Source organism: Octopus sinensis, linkage group LG14, assembly GCF_006345805.1.
Source record: "Octopus sinensis linkage group LG14, ASM634580v1, whole genome shotgun sequence".
In the NCBI taxonomy this organism is placed as follows: Eukaryota; Metazoa; Mollusca; class Cephalopoda; order Octopoda; family Octopodidae; genus Octopus; species Octopus sinensis.
The window spans coordinates 33,640,313-33,658,683 of record NC_043010.1 but is presented as its reverse complement, the minus strand read 5'-3'; the positions used below and the strand labels follow the sequence as shown (position 1 = coordinate 33,658,683).

General features: G+C 37.3%; 1 protein-coding gene across 17 annotated transcripts in view; it reads right to left on the bottom strand.

The window, feature by feature from the left end:
- The window catches only part of LOC115218961 (mothers against decapentaplegic homolog 4), a 253,163-nt gene that overhangs the window by 68,177 nt on the left and 166,615 nt on the right, over positions 1–18,371 (bottom strand). For 11 of the 17 annotated variants that reach the window (XM_036508850.1, XM_036508852.1, XM_036508849.1 and 8 more), the window contains 2 exons: positions 13,568–13,687; positions 7,181–7,222 (listed from right to left, as the gene is read on the bottom strand). In XM_036508850.1, coding sequence (XP_036364743.1) covers positions 7,181–7,222; positions 13,568–13,687 — 162 coding nt within the window. The remainder of the gene's footprint in view (positions 1–7,180; positions 7,223–13,567; positions 13,688–18,371) is intronic. The other 6 variants (XM_036508856.1, XM_029788991.2, XM_029788993.2 and 3 more) reach the window with 2 other exon arrangements.

Below are 18,371 nucleotides of genomic sequence, written 5' to 3'. Positions count from 1 at the left end.
CATTACATATTACATTATAGTTTAACTACAAACCTAGCTATGGTGTTAATAAGCGTTACTCTATATCATAATCATAAGACAATATCAGACAACAAAAACAACAGCTAAAGGTTACAATATTACTATCCTGTACATAACATTTAACAGTATATTGAGAGAACAATAGCAATTCTATATTTTGTACAGAGATTCTCTCCAGGCTATAAGCAACAGAACAGTGCAGGTATGTGAAGTGAAGTGAAATGATATGTCTAAACTTGGTATCTAATCTTTATCGCAGAAATGGCTTGTCCAGAAACTTCTACACAATGCCATGGCACTCATACTGCCAATAGGATATGCTTTAAAATAAATGGGTCAATCACTTTGAAATCGATTCTAATAACCAAATATAAACCGAAATGTAATGCATAATTAATATTCAGGCAATAGGGAGAGTGGGGTCTCTGAATTTGATCAGTAATTTATAATTCAGAATCACCACTGAAACAAAAGATGAAATAAAACAATAATACCCTCACTGTTATTGTGGTAGTTTGATATGAAGTAACAGTTAGTAATCAATTAAGGATTTATATGAAGTGTGCATCAGGCCATGCACCATACAACACAAACAATCCCAAAAAGGGTTGGGGGGAGGAGTAGAATTAAGTAATAATACATCTTAAAGGAGTTGAAGTGTATGGTTTAGTAATTAAGGTGTTAGACTCATGATTATAAGAGTGTGGTTTTGATTCCTGGACCAAGCGATGTATTGTTTTCTTGAGCAAAACACTTCATCTCACGTTACTCCAATCCACTCAGCTGGCAAAAACAAGTAATTCTGCGATGGACCAGTGTCCCGCCAGATGGGGTATATATACACCAGACAAACCAGCCCAATGAGTTTCTTACTCAGGAAGGACACCCCAAAGGAACCCTTATGAGTTTCATATTTTGTAATAGCAAGTACTTCCTAATACATGATAACAGTTTACAAAGTAGATCGAACAGGTATGTGTGTGTGTGTGGGGGGGGGGTCATTTGAGAGGTATACGACTTGGTCACTGGTGGCAGACAGTGTACAGTTAAGATCAGGGAAAGAAATCTGATGAGAAATTTATTTAGAAATGTCTCCAAATCACATACAAGGAAATGGAGGAGAAGGATCCTTTCTTAAGATAAATTAACCAAAAACCAATGATATGAACATAAATTTGACACACAATAAAGAACATTCAGACACTGTATAACAAAAGCAAAACGTGGAGGCTGAATCTCATCAAGAATTTATAATTTAGAATAACCACAAGCATAAAAATCATTTTCAAGATTCTAGTAGCTAAATATGAACCAAATTCGAATACAAAGTTAAGAATAATTAAAAACATAACCAAGGAGATTCAGATAATATGAAACTGCCACCAAAAGTACAACAGTTAAATTTGGTCAGGATTATTTTCAAAAACTTACATTTATTGTAAATTTTAGAACTGCCATCAAAATGAAAGACAAGAGATGGAACAGAAGGATTCAATTACAGCATTTCTCTTTTCCTAATTTTAAATGCTAACTAATATGGATCAACTGTTTCTTTCTTTCTACAACAACTAGATGACGATGATGGTGATGATGATGATGATATACATCACAAGGTCACGGTAACCTAGACGCACACGCAAACACAGAGATGTCACTATGGACTTTGGATGATTCATATCTCAAAGACCAGGGATAAATAAAAATATTTTCATAAGAAATATATATATTTGTAACAAATGGGTGTGGATGGGATTTATCGTTGTGTCACTTTAATCTCTCTAACACACACATACACTGGTATGTGCATGTGTCTATACATGCACAAATACACACATTCATGTGTGTGTGTGTGTATATGTGCATACATAAATGTATGTGTATACATATATGTATATGTGTGTGTGTGTGTGTGTGTGTATATATATACATATACACATACATGTATATGTATATATGTCCAACCCCTACTATCATGGAAAATGGATGTTAAACAACGATGAGGATATATATATATATATATACACACATACATACATGTAGATTTCTATATGTATATATATATGCACACACACACACATTTATATATATATACATACACGTGTATATATGTCTATATATGCATACACACACACACACACGCACATATATACATGTGTGTGGGGGTATATGTGTTGAATATCATCATAACACGCACACATGCACAGAGAAGCATCCACACAATCACAGGCAAGCATAGACACACATTCATACAGAATATAGTTTATTCCGCAAAAAAGAGAGTGATCTGACATGAAGTTGTGCTTGAAGCAGAAGTTGGATTTTGGATTAGCTACAGTTGCCATCGGCTAGCTAAGTATGTGTTACGGTCAGTTGTTGTGTGGCGTTGTATGACTAGCTGACCACTTAAGGAATGCAAAGATACAGCTGCATACTAGAGACAGTGAACTGGTCATTTTAGGAGTGATAAAATTTCCTATGATGATCCTTTTTATCCATCTGTTTGTTTTCAGACACACGTTGCTCTATCTCTCTCTCTTCTTCCTCCCTCCCTTGTCTTGCTCTCTGTACTGCCTCCTTGACCAGACATTATCCGTCAATGGAAAATAAACCCACTGGAAAAAACTCTGCAGTTTTGATTACTCTTCTGGCCATCTGACCTCACCTATACAAGGAGTAAATTTTTACAATATCCTTTAACAGTTAAGTGATGTATGATATTCAAGAGTCCAATATCTTGACCACAGACAAGAACTAAGTGCTGGAAACAGGATATGAACTATTGACCACCCAATTGATTGTCCATTACCTGACTCACTATTCATGCTTACTGTTGCTAGCCTGTGTGTATGAAAATCTCTCTATGTAGTTGCTTGACCTGCTAGAAATATCAGCCAAAATCCTTCTCTTAGATAAGGGAAGCACACATCTATCAAGGTGGCCTTAGATGTATAAAGACGAGATGGTCATGGTTAGAACACTTTTTAATCAAAGGTCTGCACAATCGGTACTAACCTCAGGCTAAGCAACAAGTAATTGTTTTGACAATGATAATAATGATATGTAACATAGGGCCCAGAAGGATAAAAGGTGTAGCTGAGTATGGTGAAACTTGAACTCTGAATGTAAAAGGACATACCTAAATACCACAAGGCATTTTATTCTCTGCACAATTGATTCTGCTAATCCATAATAATAATAACAATAAGAATAATAATGCTTCAAATTTTGGCACAAGGCCAGTAATATTGGAAGAGGGGGTAAGTCGATTATGTTGACACCCCTGCCTCCCCATGCTCAACTTATATTTATTGTATAGGCTCCAAAAGGATGTAAGGCAAAGTTAACCTTAGGAGAATTTAAACTCAGAAAGTGAATGAAATGCCACTAAGCATTTTGCCTGGTTTCCTAACAATTCTGCCAGCTCACCACCCTAATGATGATGATGATAATAATAATAATAATATAATAATTGTCATCGAAGCATTGAGTTCAATACCACCCAATCTGAAAAAAACATCTGAAAACTTAAGAAATACCCTACAATCTAGGTATATTGCAAACGTTGGCATTACTTGGAACTGCACACATATTGTGTAAAGTATTGTCTGTCTGAGGTCCTTGTTGTGACTTGACAAACAGTACAAACCCCTGGTAGATGCAATATCTTCAATCAACAATTTCACTGTATTATATACTGTGCGATGTTTATAATGATGATGATGATAATAATGATAATAGTTTAAAATTCTGGCACAAGACCAGTGATAATAAAAGAATGGGGTGTGTTGACTACATTGACCCATGTTGAAACTGGTACATTATTTTATCAGTCACGAAAGGATGAAAGGCAAAGTTGACCTCAGCAGTATTTGAACTCGGAACATAAAGCTGAAAGAAATGCCGCAAAGCATTTTGTCTACGCGTGGGTGAAGTGTTCCCAAACACTTTCATTGGGCCATGTTAGTCATTCGACCACCTTAACAACATCAACAACCATAATGTTTGAAGTTTTGGCACAAGGGCAGCAATCTCATGTTCAACTAGTACTATTTTATCAACTCTGAAAGCTTTAAAAGTTAAACTGACCTCGGCAGAATTTGAACTCAAAATGTTAAGATAGATGAAATGCTACTAAGCATTTTGTCCACCATGCTAATGATTTTGCCAGCTTGCTACCTTAATAATAATAATAATAATAATAATAATAATAATAATAATAATAATAATAATATAGGTCACTCCACCCAAAAAGTGACACAGGAAGACTGTATGTACCAAGAAAAAGAGGGGGAAGTGGACTTATTGGATGCGAACACAGCATTAGAGCAGAAAAAACAACATAGCATGGTATGTAAAAAATGTCACAAAACCGCTATTATCAGAAGTAGGAAGGTCAGGCTTGTGTAGGATGAAAGATTGCAAAAATGAAGGACTATATAAGAAATTGAAAATGAATGAAACTGAAAATAGGTGGATAAAGAAAAGAATGCATGGACAATTTCATAGGGATGTTGAAGATAAGACAGATAGAGAAAAAAGATGGCTGTGGATGACTAAAAGTGATTTAAAACCCGGAAACAAAGTCCCCAATCTGTGCTGCCCAAGAGCAAGCACTAAGAACAAACTACATAAAATACAGAATAGACAACACATCAGAAAGTGATAAGTGCAGAATCTGTGGAAAAAAAAGTGAAACTGTATGGCATATTACCAGCCAATGTACGCCACTAGCCCAGAAGGGATATAAGAGATGCCACAACAATATAGCCAGGCTTGTCCATTGGACACTTTGCAACAAGTATGAACTTGACAGAGCAAAATATTGGAATGACCACAAACCTGAAGGCATTGTCGAAAATAGAAATGCAAAGATCCTATCGGATTTCATGATTCCGTGCGTCCATGAGATTGAGAATAGGAAGCTGGATATAGTCTTAATTGAGAAAGAAAACAAATTATGCTGGATCATAGACATAGCATGTCCAGCCAACAACAAGGTATGCGATAAGGAAGAAAAGTCGAGAGTTATGACAGGTTAGCTTGGGAAGTTAAGCAGTTGTGGTCGCTGAAAAAGGTAGCAGTAGAACCAATAATTGTCGGAGCCCAGGGAACAGTGAGCAAAAGTCTCGAGAAATACGTGGAACAAATAGGGGCTGCAATAAGGGTGGAGCACTTGTAGAAAACAGCACTGCTTGGGACCACTTGAATACTCCAGAAGGTGCTCGAAAATTAAGAGGTGTTACCTTAGTTGACTGGTAGTGAACAGCTGACACTGTAGTACATCTCCAGCATTAGAAGCTGTGCAAAGGCAACAACAACAATAATAATAATAATACTTTCTACTAAAAGCACAAGGCCTGAAATTTGGGGGGAGGGGACTAGTCAATTACACCGACCCCAGTGTTTCGCTAGTACTTAATTTATCGACCTCTGAAAGAATGAAAGACAAAGTCAACCCCAGCAGAATTTGAATTCAGAATGTAGCGACAGGCGAAATGCCGCTAAGCATTTCGTCCAGAGTGATAATGATTCTGCCAGCTCACCACAATAATAATAATCCTTTCTACTATAGGCACAAGGCCTGAAATTGTGGGACAATTATATATATATATATATATATATATATATATATATATATATATAATATATATATATATATTATATATATATATATATTATATATATATATATAGTTATAGTAGCCCAGAGGCTTGACAGGGCAAGGGATCCAATTCTGATTTATGTATATTCTACGTTTCTGTCAATAAATAAACACTATAGGGCCCACTAAACTAATTTGCTTGGGGGCCTACAATACTGCTAAGACAGCCCAGCATATACATGTATGTATGTATACACACACCACATATACATACAGATGCATACACACAAGTATATATATATACATACACACATGCATATATATGTGAATATTTGCTTTTGAATATGTATACATATACATGTATGTACATTGTGTGTGTATATATATGTGGTCTGATCAATAAGTATCCGGACTGTTGCCGTAGTAACAAAGCTAAAGTATGCAGAGTGAAGCCGCTCGGCACAGACTGAACTACAACTCTGCTGTGCATGCGCACTAAATTTTAACATTCCAGATCACTTCTGCTGTTTACAGCAGTACTTGGAAGGAAGGTGTGTAGTGTGTGATCATCGCATTAACCATGACAGAGAAGGTTGAGCAGAGAATGTGCATCAAATTTTGCTAAAAGCTTGGTGATACCTGCTCAGAGGCCTACACAAATTTTCAAAAAGTCGACCTTCATTGTTCTTGACACAATCAAGGAGACCATGTGCAACTGAAACCTGAGTGTCTTTTTGGTCAGCTGAAAGCAGCTGTGGCACAAACACAGCAGACACATGTCTTATACCCAAATCTACAGTGATAATGGACTGAACTGAACTGTAACTATTCTGCACATCCTCTGATAACTCACGGATGGTGATCTGATGATTTCCCCTCACAGCTACACACACATCTACAATGTTTTTCTCAGTTCTGCTGGTTGTGGGTCTCCCAGAACAGTCATCAATATCAACATTTTTTTGGCCATCTTGGAAATGTCTGAACCATCCATACACTCCTCTCCACACACTTTCTGCAACTTTGCGTAGGCCTCTGAGCAGGTATTGTCAAGGCAACTTTCTCTGTTATGTTCAATATGATCACATGCTACACACCTTCCTTCCAAGTACTGCTGTAAACAGTGGAAGTGAGCTAGAGTGTTAAAACTTAGTGCACATGCACACCAGAGTTCAAGGTGAATCTTTGCCAAGCATCTTCACTCTGTGTACTTTAGCTTCATTACTATGGCAACAATCTGGATACTTATTGATCAGACCTTGTATATAGAAACACACTCAGACACATGACACATACATAAATATGTATACATGTATACACATACACACATATACACACATGCTTGCCATATATATAAATGTGTGTGTATATATATATATATATATATATATATATATATATATACACATACACACATATATAATCACAGACACATTCCCCCCTCCACACACTTATAATACACTGTTGTTTGGAGATAAAAGACTGCGATGGAGGTGTGTAGCAACGTTAGGAAAATGTAACAGAAAAGGTGGAAAAGGCAGTAGTAGAGTGACTCACCTGAAGATGCTGGCCGGAACTTAGAGGCCTGGGGCTGTAAACCTGGACAGGTAAAAATACAACATTTAGAGGGTACAACATATATGCTTGCATCACCCTTTCTTAAACTTTTACCTTTACTCGGTACCATGGCAGGAAGAGAGGGCAGGAGTGGGGAGGCTTCAGCTGGTGATGGCAGTAGTAGTGGGGTTGGGGTGGGAGTGTGGCCATTAGGATTAAGGGCCTTGGGTCATCAGGATCTTCTACAGGTGAGCAGTGACCATGATGAAATGATGGAGATGGTGATAACGAAGATGACAGTATTAGCAGCAGCAGCAGTTTAACCCCAGGTTAGCTCTAATCAAGTAGACCTATGATCAAAGGCTTTCAAGCACTGACAATCCCATTTTTTATTTTATATTTTATATATATAGGATCACTTTGTTGAATGTAATTCTTTGCTTTTTATTTTATTTATTTTTTATTTTAAGATAACTGGGGATGATTTGAGGTAGATTGAACTGTGTTTTCTAGCAGGTTGAGCAACCACATAATGCAGTGATTCTTGTCCAGGAGTAAAAATTTACATGACAGGGGGTGGTGGTAAATAACGATATTCAATTCCTGGAAATTAAATCATATTAATTCCTCAATTCTGTAGGGCCAAACCTTATTAAAAAAAAGTTGTTCCATCATATTTTTTTCTATATTGTTATGGTGGCTTTGCATTATTTTTATGGGGCAAAAGGGAATTTACTTCAGCAGGAAAGAGGAGTAACTGACAGAAGAAGATTTGAGAATCATTGATGCAGAGGCATCTCTAATGGCAAGAGTTGTTAGCAGAAGGTCTAACACCATTGATAGTAACAGGGTGTATCATTGAGATAGGAAGGACTGATTAAGGTTGAGAAGAGATGAAGGAAGGAGAGGAAGGTGAAGAGGAGAGACAGTAGAGGTGGTGGTTGTAGGATCACAGGCAGGATCAGTGATCCCGGACATTGATGAAAGTTAAGATCTCTGCTCACTGATACGAGTAGAAGTGAAGTGTGAAGTGGTCAGTGGGAACAAGAAGGATCGATGATGGGTGAGGGTGGGATACAAGCAAGGTGGTGATGGAGGAAGATCATAAGGTGAGTTGATGATGATGATGATGATGATGACAGCAACAGAAGTGAGATTATGTGTGTGGACCTTGACAGGAGGGAGAATGAAGTGAATTAATGATGATGACAAAAAGAGTAGGGGAGGAGTGAGAAAGGAGAAGGAAGAGGGGGTGTGAAAGCATACAATGGAGAGGGGGCAGTGGTATGGATCATAAAAGGGACAAGGAGGTTAATGGTGTGTGGGGGGAAAGGTCTGGAAGCATTGGGGGTGAGGTGGTCTGAAGTGGGCAGGAGGGAGGTGGGTGTTGCAACGACAACATAAACAGCAACAACAACAATAACAACACAAATAACAAACATGCTAAATGTTGCTGCAGTAGTCATGGTGGTAGTGGTGAGTGTGGTGGTTGTGGTAGTGGTAGTGGATGGTGCTAGGTAGAGGTGGTGGTGGTAGTTATGGTGCTCGTGGTATTGAGTGTGGTAGTGTAGGTTGTAGAGGTTGTGGTGATTGGTTGTGGAATTAGCGGTTGTGAAGGTAGTAGTAGCAGAGGTAGTTATGGATGGTGGTAGACCCTCCACCACCACCATCGGCGAGCTGGCAGAATCGTTAGCATGCTGAGTGAAATGCTTAGCAGTAATTCATCTGCCGCTACGTTCTGAGTTCAAATTCCGCCGAGGTCGACTTTGCCTTTCATCCTTTCGGGGTCGATTAAATAAGTGCCAGTTACGCACTGGGGTTGATATAATTGACTTAATCTGTTTGTCTGTCCTTGTTTGTCCTCTCTGTGTTTAGCCCCTTGTGGGTAGTAAAGAAATAGGTAGACCCTCCACCACCATATCACTGTGATATTGCAACAGCTTCGTACTATTCAAATTACTTGACTTGACAGATTTTAATACGCACACCACACACACACAATGGGCATCTTTCAGTTTCTGTTTACCAGATCCACTCACAAGGCTTTGGTCAGCTCAAAGCTATAGTAGAAGACATTCGCCTAAGGTGCCATGTAGTGGGATTGAACCCAGACCTATGTGATTGGGAAGCAAGTGTGCCATGCCTGTGCTGATGTCACATGAAAAGCATATGCTGGTACCACATAAAAAGCACTAGTGCTAGTGCCATGTATAAAGCACCTGTGTTGGTGCCACATAAAATGCACCCAGTGCACTCTGTAAAGTGGTTGGTGGTGTTAGGATGACATCCAGCCATAGAAACCATACCAAAACAGATAACTGGAGCCTGGTGCAGCTCTCCAGCTTGCTGACACCTGTCAAACCATCCAACCCATGCCAGCATTGAAAACGGACATCAAATGATGATGATATGCACACTATATGTGTGTGTGTCTGTGTGTGTGTATGGTGAAGCCATATGGCCTGGCACTCACAATTGTGAGATCATGGCTTCAATTCCTGGCGTGTTGGGTTCTTGAGCAAAACACTTCAACTCATGTTGCTCTGCAATCGCTTCAACATCTGACATGCAGCGGACCATGCACCTGTTCAGGCAATGTATGATTTGATTGCTATAAACAAATCATTTGTCCAGATTGAGCAGCAAGAAATTGCAGAACCATCTCTCTTGGACTATGAGAAACTACCCACCATATCGCGGTTCACCTATCACGGTTTATTATTTAAGTTTATTTTGATTCCTCTGTGGTGTTGTTTTGCATTTATAATAAAATGAATACATACAAATTATATTAAAAAAATATACAGTACAGTACTGTTTCTACTTTGCAGATTTCCACCAGATTTTGGAATGTAACACCCATGATAGTCAAGGAATTACTGTATGAATGTATACATATATATATATATTGTTGTATTTAGGAATGGTCATTTTGCCAGTTTAGCCAATAAAAAATATATAAACGTAACATATATATATATAAATAAATTAGAAGAAAACCACCTTTTATCATATATATATATATATATATATATATATCAAATGTGAATTCCCGTTTTTTAGGAAACATGGTGTGCACCCTGATTTTTAGGATAGATACACTGCCTCCTTGCATGCAATTAAGAGACAACTGAAAGGTGTCTAGCCATAAAAGACTACTTAAAAAGTCTCATCCAACCCATGCTGGTACAGAAAAGCAGATGTAAAAAGAGTTATGATGATAATGCTAGCAATATATACTACATCCATCATTTCATGCTGGCACATCTTTTAATGAACGAAGACATGGAGTGAATCTTTTTAAGCTACATTGCATCCTCAGCCAAATTTCTTGTGTCACATAACAAGAATAATACAGCTTAAAACTCAGAATCAGTAAAATACTCCAGCATTCACAACAACAACACTGTTAGATGTGCTGAGGGCTGAATATAAAAATAGTAAACTGTTGTGTTTATGGGTAAACCCTTCAGCATTTATGAAGAGTTGAGTAGAGTGGGGCTCAATCTTTTAAAAGTCATAATACTAATCATATTAGATATATTAATGCATTCATATAAAGTAGAATAGTATGTCTTGTCTAAGATATATCCTTTTCTTTAACTTGTTTCAGTCATTAGACTGTGGCCATGCTGGGGCATCACCTTGAAAAATTTTTAGTTGAATGAATCAACCCTAGTACTTATTTTTCCCTTTTGAGCCTGGTACTTTTCAGTCTCTTTTGCCGAACTGCTAAGTTACAGGCTTATAAACACACCAGCACTAGTTGTCATGTGAGGGTGGGGGACAAAGACACACACACACATGCAATGGGCTTCGTCCAGTTTCTGTTTACCAAATCCACTCACAAGGCTATAGTAGAAGTTTCTGTTTACCAAATCTACTCAGGTCAAGGCTATAGTAGAAGACACTTGTCCAAGGTGCCATGCAGTGGGATTGAACCCAGACCCATGTAGTTGGGAAGCAAGTGTCTTACCACACAGCCATGCCTATTCCTTTAGTATTCATTAACATATTCAAGACACGTTAATTTATGTAGATACAAAAATGACAACATGGAACTGGATAATGTAACATCCTGTATAATTTGATTATTTAATATCACTCATTTCATTCAGCATAACCTCTGATATGGCTAGATTATGCCAGAAAACTAAAGGGTAACAGATATATGGTAAGTATCTTTTGGTGTTATATATTCATGATATACAAGTGACTCAAATGTAAATCCACAAGTTTGTAGATTGTGTTTGCCAGCAACAGTACAATGCTCTATTGTCAACAATAGATGTACCTACATCATTACGTTTCGAAACAAACAACTGGTGCAACAGCCTGTTTATCACCCCAAAAGCACTGGTATTTACAGATGCACCTCCTCCATTATCAACATTTAGTTAGACCAATTAATGATTCAGACCAATGTTATATTAATGACCATTGCTATTAAGAAGAGGGATCGTAAAGCAGATTATCAACTGGAATGGTTGATAGTGGTTGTCAGGTAATGTTCCATTTTATTCTAGTCGTCAGTGTATGAAAAACTCTAAAGTTGTGCAAAAATTTACTTTCAACGGAACTTCGAGTGCACGGATTGCATAATAATAAATATTATTAATTACAACATTCAAATACTATTAATGATCAATGTTGTCTCTCATCCTTTTGGGGGTCAATAAAATAAGTACTAGTTGAGCACAGGGATTAATGTAACCAATTTAATTCTCCTTTAAAATTGCTGGCCTTGTACCACAATTTGAAACCGTCATTAATTACTTTATTATTTTAGGTGGCTAGCTACGTATAGACTTTGAAAGATAATGACACACCACATGTGATTACATAGATCCTGCTCAGATCTAAATTCCCTAATTCTCTACTGAACACTAGGTCAGAAATTTTCAGTGGTTGCAAGCACATGTATAAATACATTTTGAAGAATTGGAAAATTCCGTCTATTCCTGATTAACTTGATATCTTTCCAGCCTTATTATTTAAGGTCGAAGGAGGACAGCTCTTTTACTTCTTTACTTTTGTTTTTTAAATTTTAGTTTTTTGTTTTTGTTTTATTTTGTTTTTTTTTTACTTTCAGCGTTTTCTATATGCTGCCTTCCCTTTTTTTTTTTTTGCATTTCTTCTATTATTCAATTTTTGAAGTTCATTATGATATGTGGTTTGTATCTGAAGAATACATTTGAGTATTTCTCAACATATTAAACTATTAGTAGCACTTAAATACATGTATTATGCCCTTTAAATAAATAATATTTATCTCTCACCAGACAGAGTATTTTTTTACTGAATTTTCTATCACGGAACAGTAAATTATATATATATATATATATATATATATATATATATATGATACTGATCAAGTCTTGCAGAATGCTGTGTCCATTTTCATTGCAACCAGATTCATCTTTTCTTTCCTGTTTCATTTATTTTTCTTGATGTTGAAATCAAAGTCTCATATCATATGTACAATTTTAATGGTTGGTATAGTTTGCCATATTCTATTGATTCATATTGATCAGTAGAGAATATAAATCAAGTCATTGTTAATTGATACCCTGCAGTTTTGTTTTTATCATGGACTAATTCTACAATTCTCTATAGATGCATTCTTCTTAAAATAATATGTGCGTGTGTGTGTGAGAGCAAAGAGATGGTGAAGTCACTGACTGATATTGTAAACTAGTTATCCAGTAATTAGATAACTGAAGTGAATATTTTTGAAGGAAAGGTTATATTAAATAGTATGTTGGACATAATATGCATGTTGCCATCAAATGAGTGTGTGTGTATATATGTATGTATATATATATGTGCATGTGTGTGTGTGTGTGTGTATGTACATACAAAAGACATACATCACGCAGTGATATATGACAATACAGCTTCATAGCATTCCAAGATCTCAGGGAATGCAACAATATGACCATAAAAATATACACATACATACACACACACACACACACAATATGAGTACACCATGTGACAATACTGCAAATATTTGATTAAACAACAGTATGCAAAACAACTTACTACAATGACGATGATGACGACAATGATACACAACATACAGCAAATGTCATCCTCGAGAACAAACAACATATTAGGGTAAGATGAAAGCGAAAACAGCTACTTTGATCATGGCAAAAAAAAAACAACAAAACAAAAAAAAACAAAGAACTAGTGGCAACAACAACAACAACAACAACAAAACAACAGCATAAGGTATAACAAGTAACAACAGCGAAAGAAACAATGATAACAATTATGACAACAAAATTCTAAAACCTATTTGGAAAAGTGCAAATGAAGAATAAAATAAAATAAAAAATAAAAAAGGAAAAAGGTTAAAAAAAAAAAAAGAAAGCCACCCACCTGGCATGAGGCCAAAATTGTCCTGAGGTGGGTGTTGTACAGTTTGTGAGCCTTCCCCGGCCCCGCTGCCATTGAGCTGGCTGTCGTGGCCGTATTCATCTTTCACTAGTCTGCTGGGAGCTGGAAAACAGTATAAGAACACAGTGTCATTCATTCTAGAGTCGTCGTGTTGTGGTCATGTCGTGTCGCATGTCATGTGAATGGGAGTTTTGGGCAGTGCCAGCAGGCTGCAGCAGTAGTGTTGCATTCCTTACTTTGGTTCGTTTTCTACCCCTTATGTTAATTTAACCCCTTTGTTCTGTCAAATTCAATAGTTATTTATTCACATTACCACAAATTAATTGTGCATTATCTCAAGGCTTTGAGATTGCGATGATGTGATTGTTTGTTTCTTTAGAATCACATTGTAGGGCAGGTGTAAGAGGCCAGTTCTAGCTGATTTGAGCATAAAACAGGTAGTATATTGGGCCGGATAAAGCCAGTTTAAATGGTAATGGATTAACCATGGGGCTGGGTTCAAGTGTGGAGGCTGTTGCAAGTTTTAAAGATTGTTAGAGAGAAGTGGAGGAGGAGAGAGAGGGAGGGAGGGAGAGAGAGTAAGACTTTCCAGCCAGTTTCTTAGTGAACACAACTTGTAAAGGAACGTGGCCTAGCGTTTAGAGTGTTGCGCTCATGATTGCGAGATTGCGGTTTCAATTCTCAAACCAGTTATATATTGTGTTCTTGAGCAAAAACACTTCATTTCATGTTGCTCCAGTCCACTCAGCTGCAAATGGGTCACTTCATAATGGATTGGTTATTCAAGGGTGAATGCCATGTTTAGTATTCAGCAATTGAAAGGGTGAATTGTATAACTCATACTGGTTGGGACTGGCTGTTCAATCACTTTGAAGGTTGATAACTTATAGTTATAAGACCTCTGTTAGTCAAAGTCGACTGCGCATCTGCACAAGCATGCACAGATCTGGGCAAGGGTAATTTGGAGGAAGGCTAGCAATTGTTCACACATGCAAATCCCTACCAAAACTCTTGAAGCTGATCTATCCAAGGGAAAGGCTGCCAATTTGGGATGATCCAGCTTGGCACCAGTGTCATCGTGTGCATTGCTGTCAGAATGCAATGGCAAGTCATGCCCGCCCCTGTGGCCTTGTAACAACCCCACCAATCCACCGTCCTGGATTGCTATGTTCCTTTTTATTCACACCTACCCTCCCAAGAATGAAAGGCAAATTTGGTCTCAGTAAGATTGGAACTTGGAGCAATGAGAGTCGGAACAAAATCTAAGAGGTATTCTAGCCAACTCTTAACAATTCTGCCAAGAGGCTGCCAGTTGGCAGTTGGGTTTAATGACCTGAGTTTGAGTTCTTTGGTTCGTTCGTCTGCTGTGTAAGCTATTCACGGTTATGGCCATGCTGGAGCACTGCATAGGTTCAAAAGCAAAAATTACAATTTACTATTAAACATTTATTCACAGCATGCATTGAAGGGAGGAAGAGGCACAATAAAAACAACAACAATAACAAAAACAACAACAACAAACATGATAAGGGTGATGTAATATTAAAATGTTTCAGCAGATGGATAAGTGTCTTTCGGGAAGGAGGGCTAGAAAGAGGGGTCACCTTACCCTGCAATCAAACGCCTAAAAATAGATTGCAGGAATTGAGGATTTTATTTTAAGCAATATCAGGAATAGACAAATACCTTTTTGTTTTCACATTTAGATAGTCCTGTAATTCACTTGGTGAGTTGGAACACCAGTGTAAACTTAGTCATCATGTAGTGATGGTGATGTTGATAATGATGATGATGATGATGATAATGATGGTGATGACAGTGATAATACAAGGTAGGTTATGCTGGAATTACCCGTCTTACCACGCTTCGTTCTCTCAGGACTTTTAGGTGACTTGAACTCAACAGCACAGTAAACTAACAAAAGAACACTTGTCAATTATAATGCTCCCACTGCTGACAGTAATACACTGAGGCAGTGAGACAGTTGGTGGTAAAGCATCTTGGATCACGCAGTGCCAGAGATAGAACATGAGCAATCTACCTTTCATAGGCCACTAGCCTACCACATCATGGAACTGTTGCAAACCTTAGTTTCTTTATTATGATGTATACAGTTAACCTACATGCGAGTGGACTGAGAGAATAGCTTGGCATTAAGACACCAGGTAATTTATATAAGACATAGTAGCTCTGCTGGTAGGATATGTGATGCGGATGGATGATCAGCAATTGGTGAAAAAAAAATGTCCTGTGCTGACAGTGGAAGGGAAAGACCCAAAAAAGACACACAAAATGGTAAGATAAATCTCAGGATGATTAGTGTAGGAGCATAGGGACATAGATTAGATGAGAAACAACTGAAATGAATGGTGGTATAGGAATTAACAAACCTGTCTGATCCATATCAACTTACAGAAATGGATCTTAACCCTTTTGTTAGTATATTTTTTATAGTGCCATGTAAAAAGCACACAGTACACTTTGTGGAGTGGTTAGCATTAAGAAGGGTACCCAGTCATAGAATCCAAGCCAAGACAGACTATGGCACCTGGTGTGGGCCCTGGCCTTGCCAGTTCCTGTCAAGCTGTCCAACCCATGCCAGCATGGTAAAACGGATGTTAAATGTTAATGATGATTTTTGTTAAGATACTGTGTCATTAACCTTTTAGCATTCAGATTATTCTGTCAAATTTTTGTAACTCCAAGATTTCAATGATGTGATTGTTTATTTTGGAAAGATACTGTAGGGTAGGTGTGAGAGGTCAGATCTTGTCTAGACTGAACATGAAACAGGTGGAATGCATGGGTTGATTTAAATGCTAAAGAGATAAAGCTTCACTGACTCCAACAGGACAGAAAAATTTATTTGTCCATTTCAGAAATAGTCTTCACTTTTTGCTAATCCCCCCCCATCCCCCCAGCAGCCACCACATGTTAAGAAAAACCTAAATCCTTGTTAGCTGGGATTAAGATTACTTATACACTCTTTAACTTGCAGTACATATGTTGTTGGCATAGTTGGTCACACATATTTTTAACGAACAAATATTCCAGCTACCTGGGTATGTAGATCAATACCTCTATGTACTCATTGTGTTTAATAACTGGGCATTCTATAGACATGAGTCCTTAACCCTTTAATGTTCAGGTTACTTAGTCAAAAGTGATCCTTATTTATTAACATTTAAAAAAATTAATCTGGTATTATCTTGTAGCTTCAAGATTTGAAAGATGTAATTATTTATTTCGAGAATGACACAGCAGGGTAGTTGTGAGATGCTGGTTCTAGCCAGTTTGAGCATAAAACGGATAAAATATTTGGGCTAAATACAGCCAGTTTAAACACTAAAGAGTTAAGTAATCTTGAGGCAACTACAGTACACACAAATATATCATCATTACAACAGTCACCATCCTCATGGTTCTAATGTCCACTTTTCCATGCTTACATGAACTGGACAAAACTTAATTTGGACAAGACTGTTCTACAGCTGGATGTTCCTCCTGTTGTCATTCCTCACCTGTTTGCAGCATATGGTAATATTTCCCCTCAAATATCTTGACAATGAACAGCTTAATGGCCAGAAATGTTTTTGCACAGGATTGCAAATAAATGACGTTGTTGATACAACAGTGACATTTGTTTACAATTAACACACTCATATCAGGACAACAAAGAATACACTAATGCAAACTCATTCACTCATGCACATACGATGGGTTTTAGTTACAGTTTACTAAATTCCCCGTGCAAGATATTGGTCAAGTTGCAGCTATAGAAAACACCAGCCAAGTGTCCTTGCAGTGGAAACAAATCCTAAACCCATTGGTTCCAAACAAACTTGCAAACCACACAACCATTCTTGTACTTATATATATATATATATATATATCACTGTCATCATTTAACAACCATTTTCAACATTTGCATGGGTTGGACAATAATTTCAATCTTTAGACTTCTGGGTTATGGGCCCAGCACACTTCTACTGTGGTATGTATATGTGTGTGCACGTTTATCTGTATATATCATATAACCATGCTTGTACTTATACACACACACACACAAATTATTCCACAGTCACTTGCTTTCTTAATGTAACTCTCTGATATAGAATGAAAAGGCTGATCTCTTGAATTACAAGTAGTCTCGCTTGGAGGGTTTCCACAATTTGTGTTAGCTCAATTTCACAAGAAAAGGCTTGGGTCGACCTGAGGTGATAGTAGAAGACAATTGGCCAAGGTTCTATGCAGTAAGACTGAACCTGGGGCCTCATTGTTGCAAAGTGGACTTCTTAATTGTTCAAATTTTGCAACACTACTCATGTTCATATTTGTTATTCTCATTTTAGGATTTTTTTTTATGCTGGTATGGGTTGTGAAAGTTTACAATCATCACATAGCCACTTGTCTCAATCATCTAACCTAAAAGTTACACATAGAGATAGAGACACACATACACACGGAATTTCAAGTCTTTAGACTTTAGATGTGTCAAAACTATGCTTAAGTCTGGTCTGCATAGCTAATGAGAAGATTACTATGCTCATTTCTCCTTTTCCTTTATTTCCATGCTTGATTTTTCATATATATATTTGTAGCCCAGCGACATAAGTGTCATGAATGTATAGTGCCTGACATCTGTATCTGCTATATATGAAAGTCAACATGGTCAGATGCTACATATATTATCTGTAACTAAAGTTTCATTCATTACTTCTCTATCTGCTCATATTTACAATCAATTAATTAGTCAACTAAACTACAATAATTCAGTTTACATTAT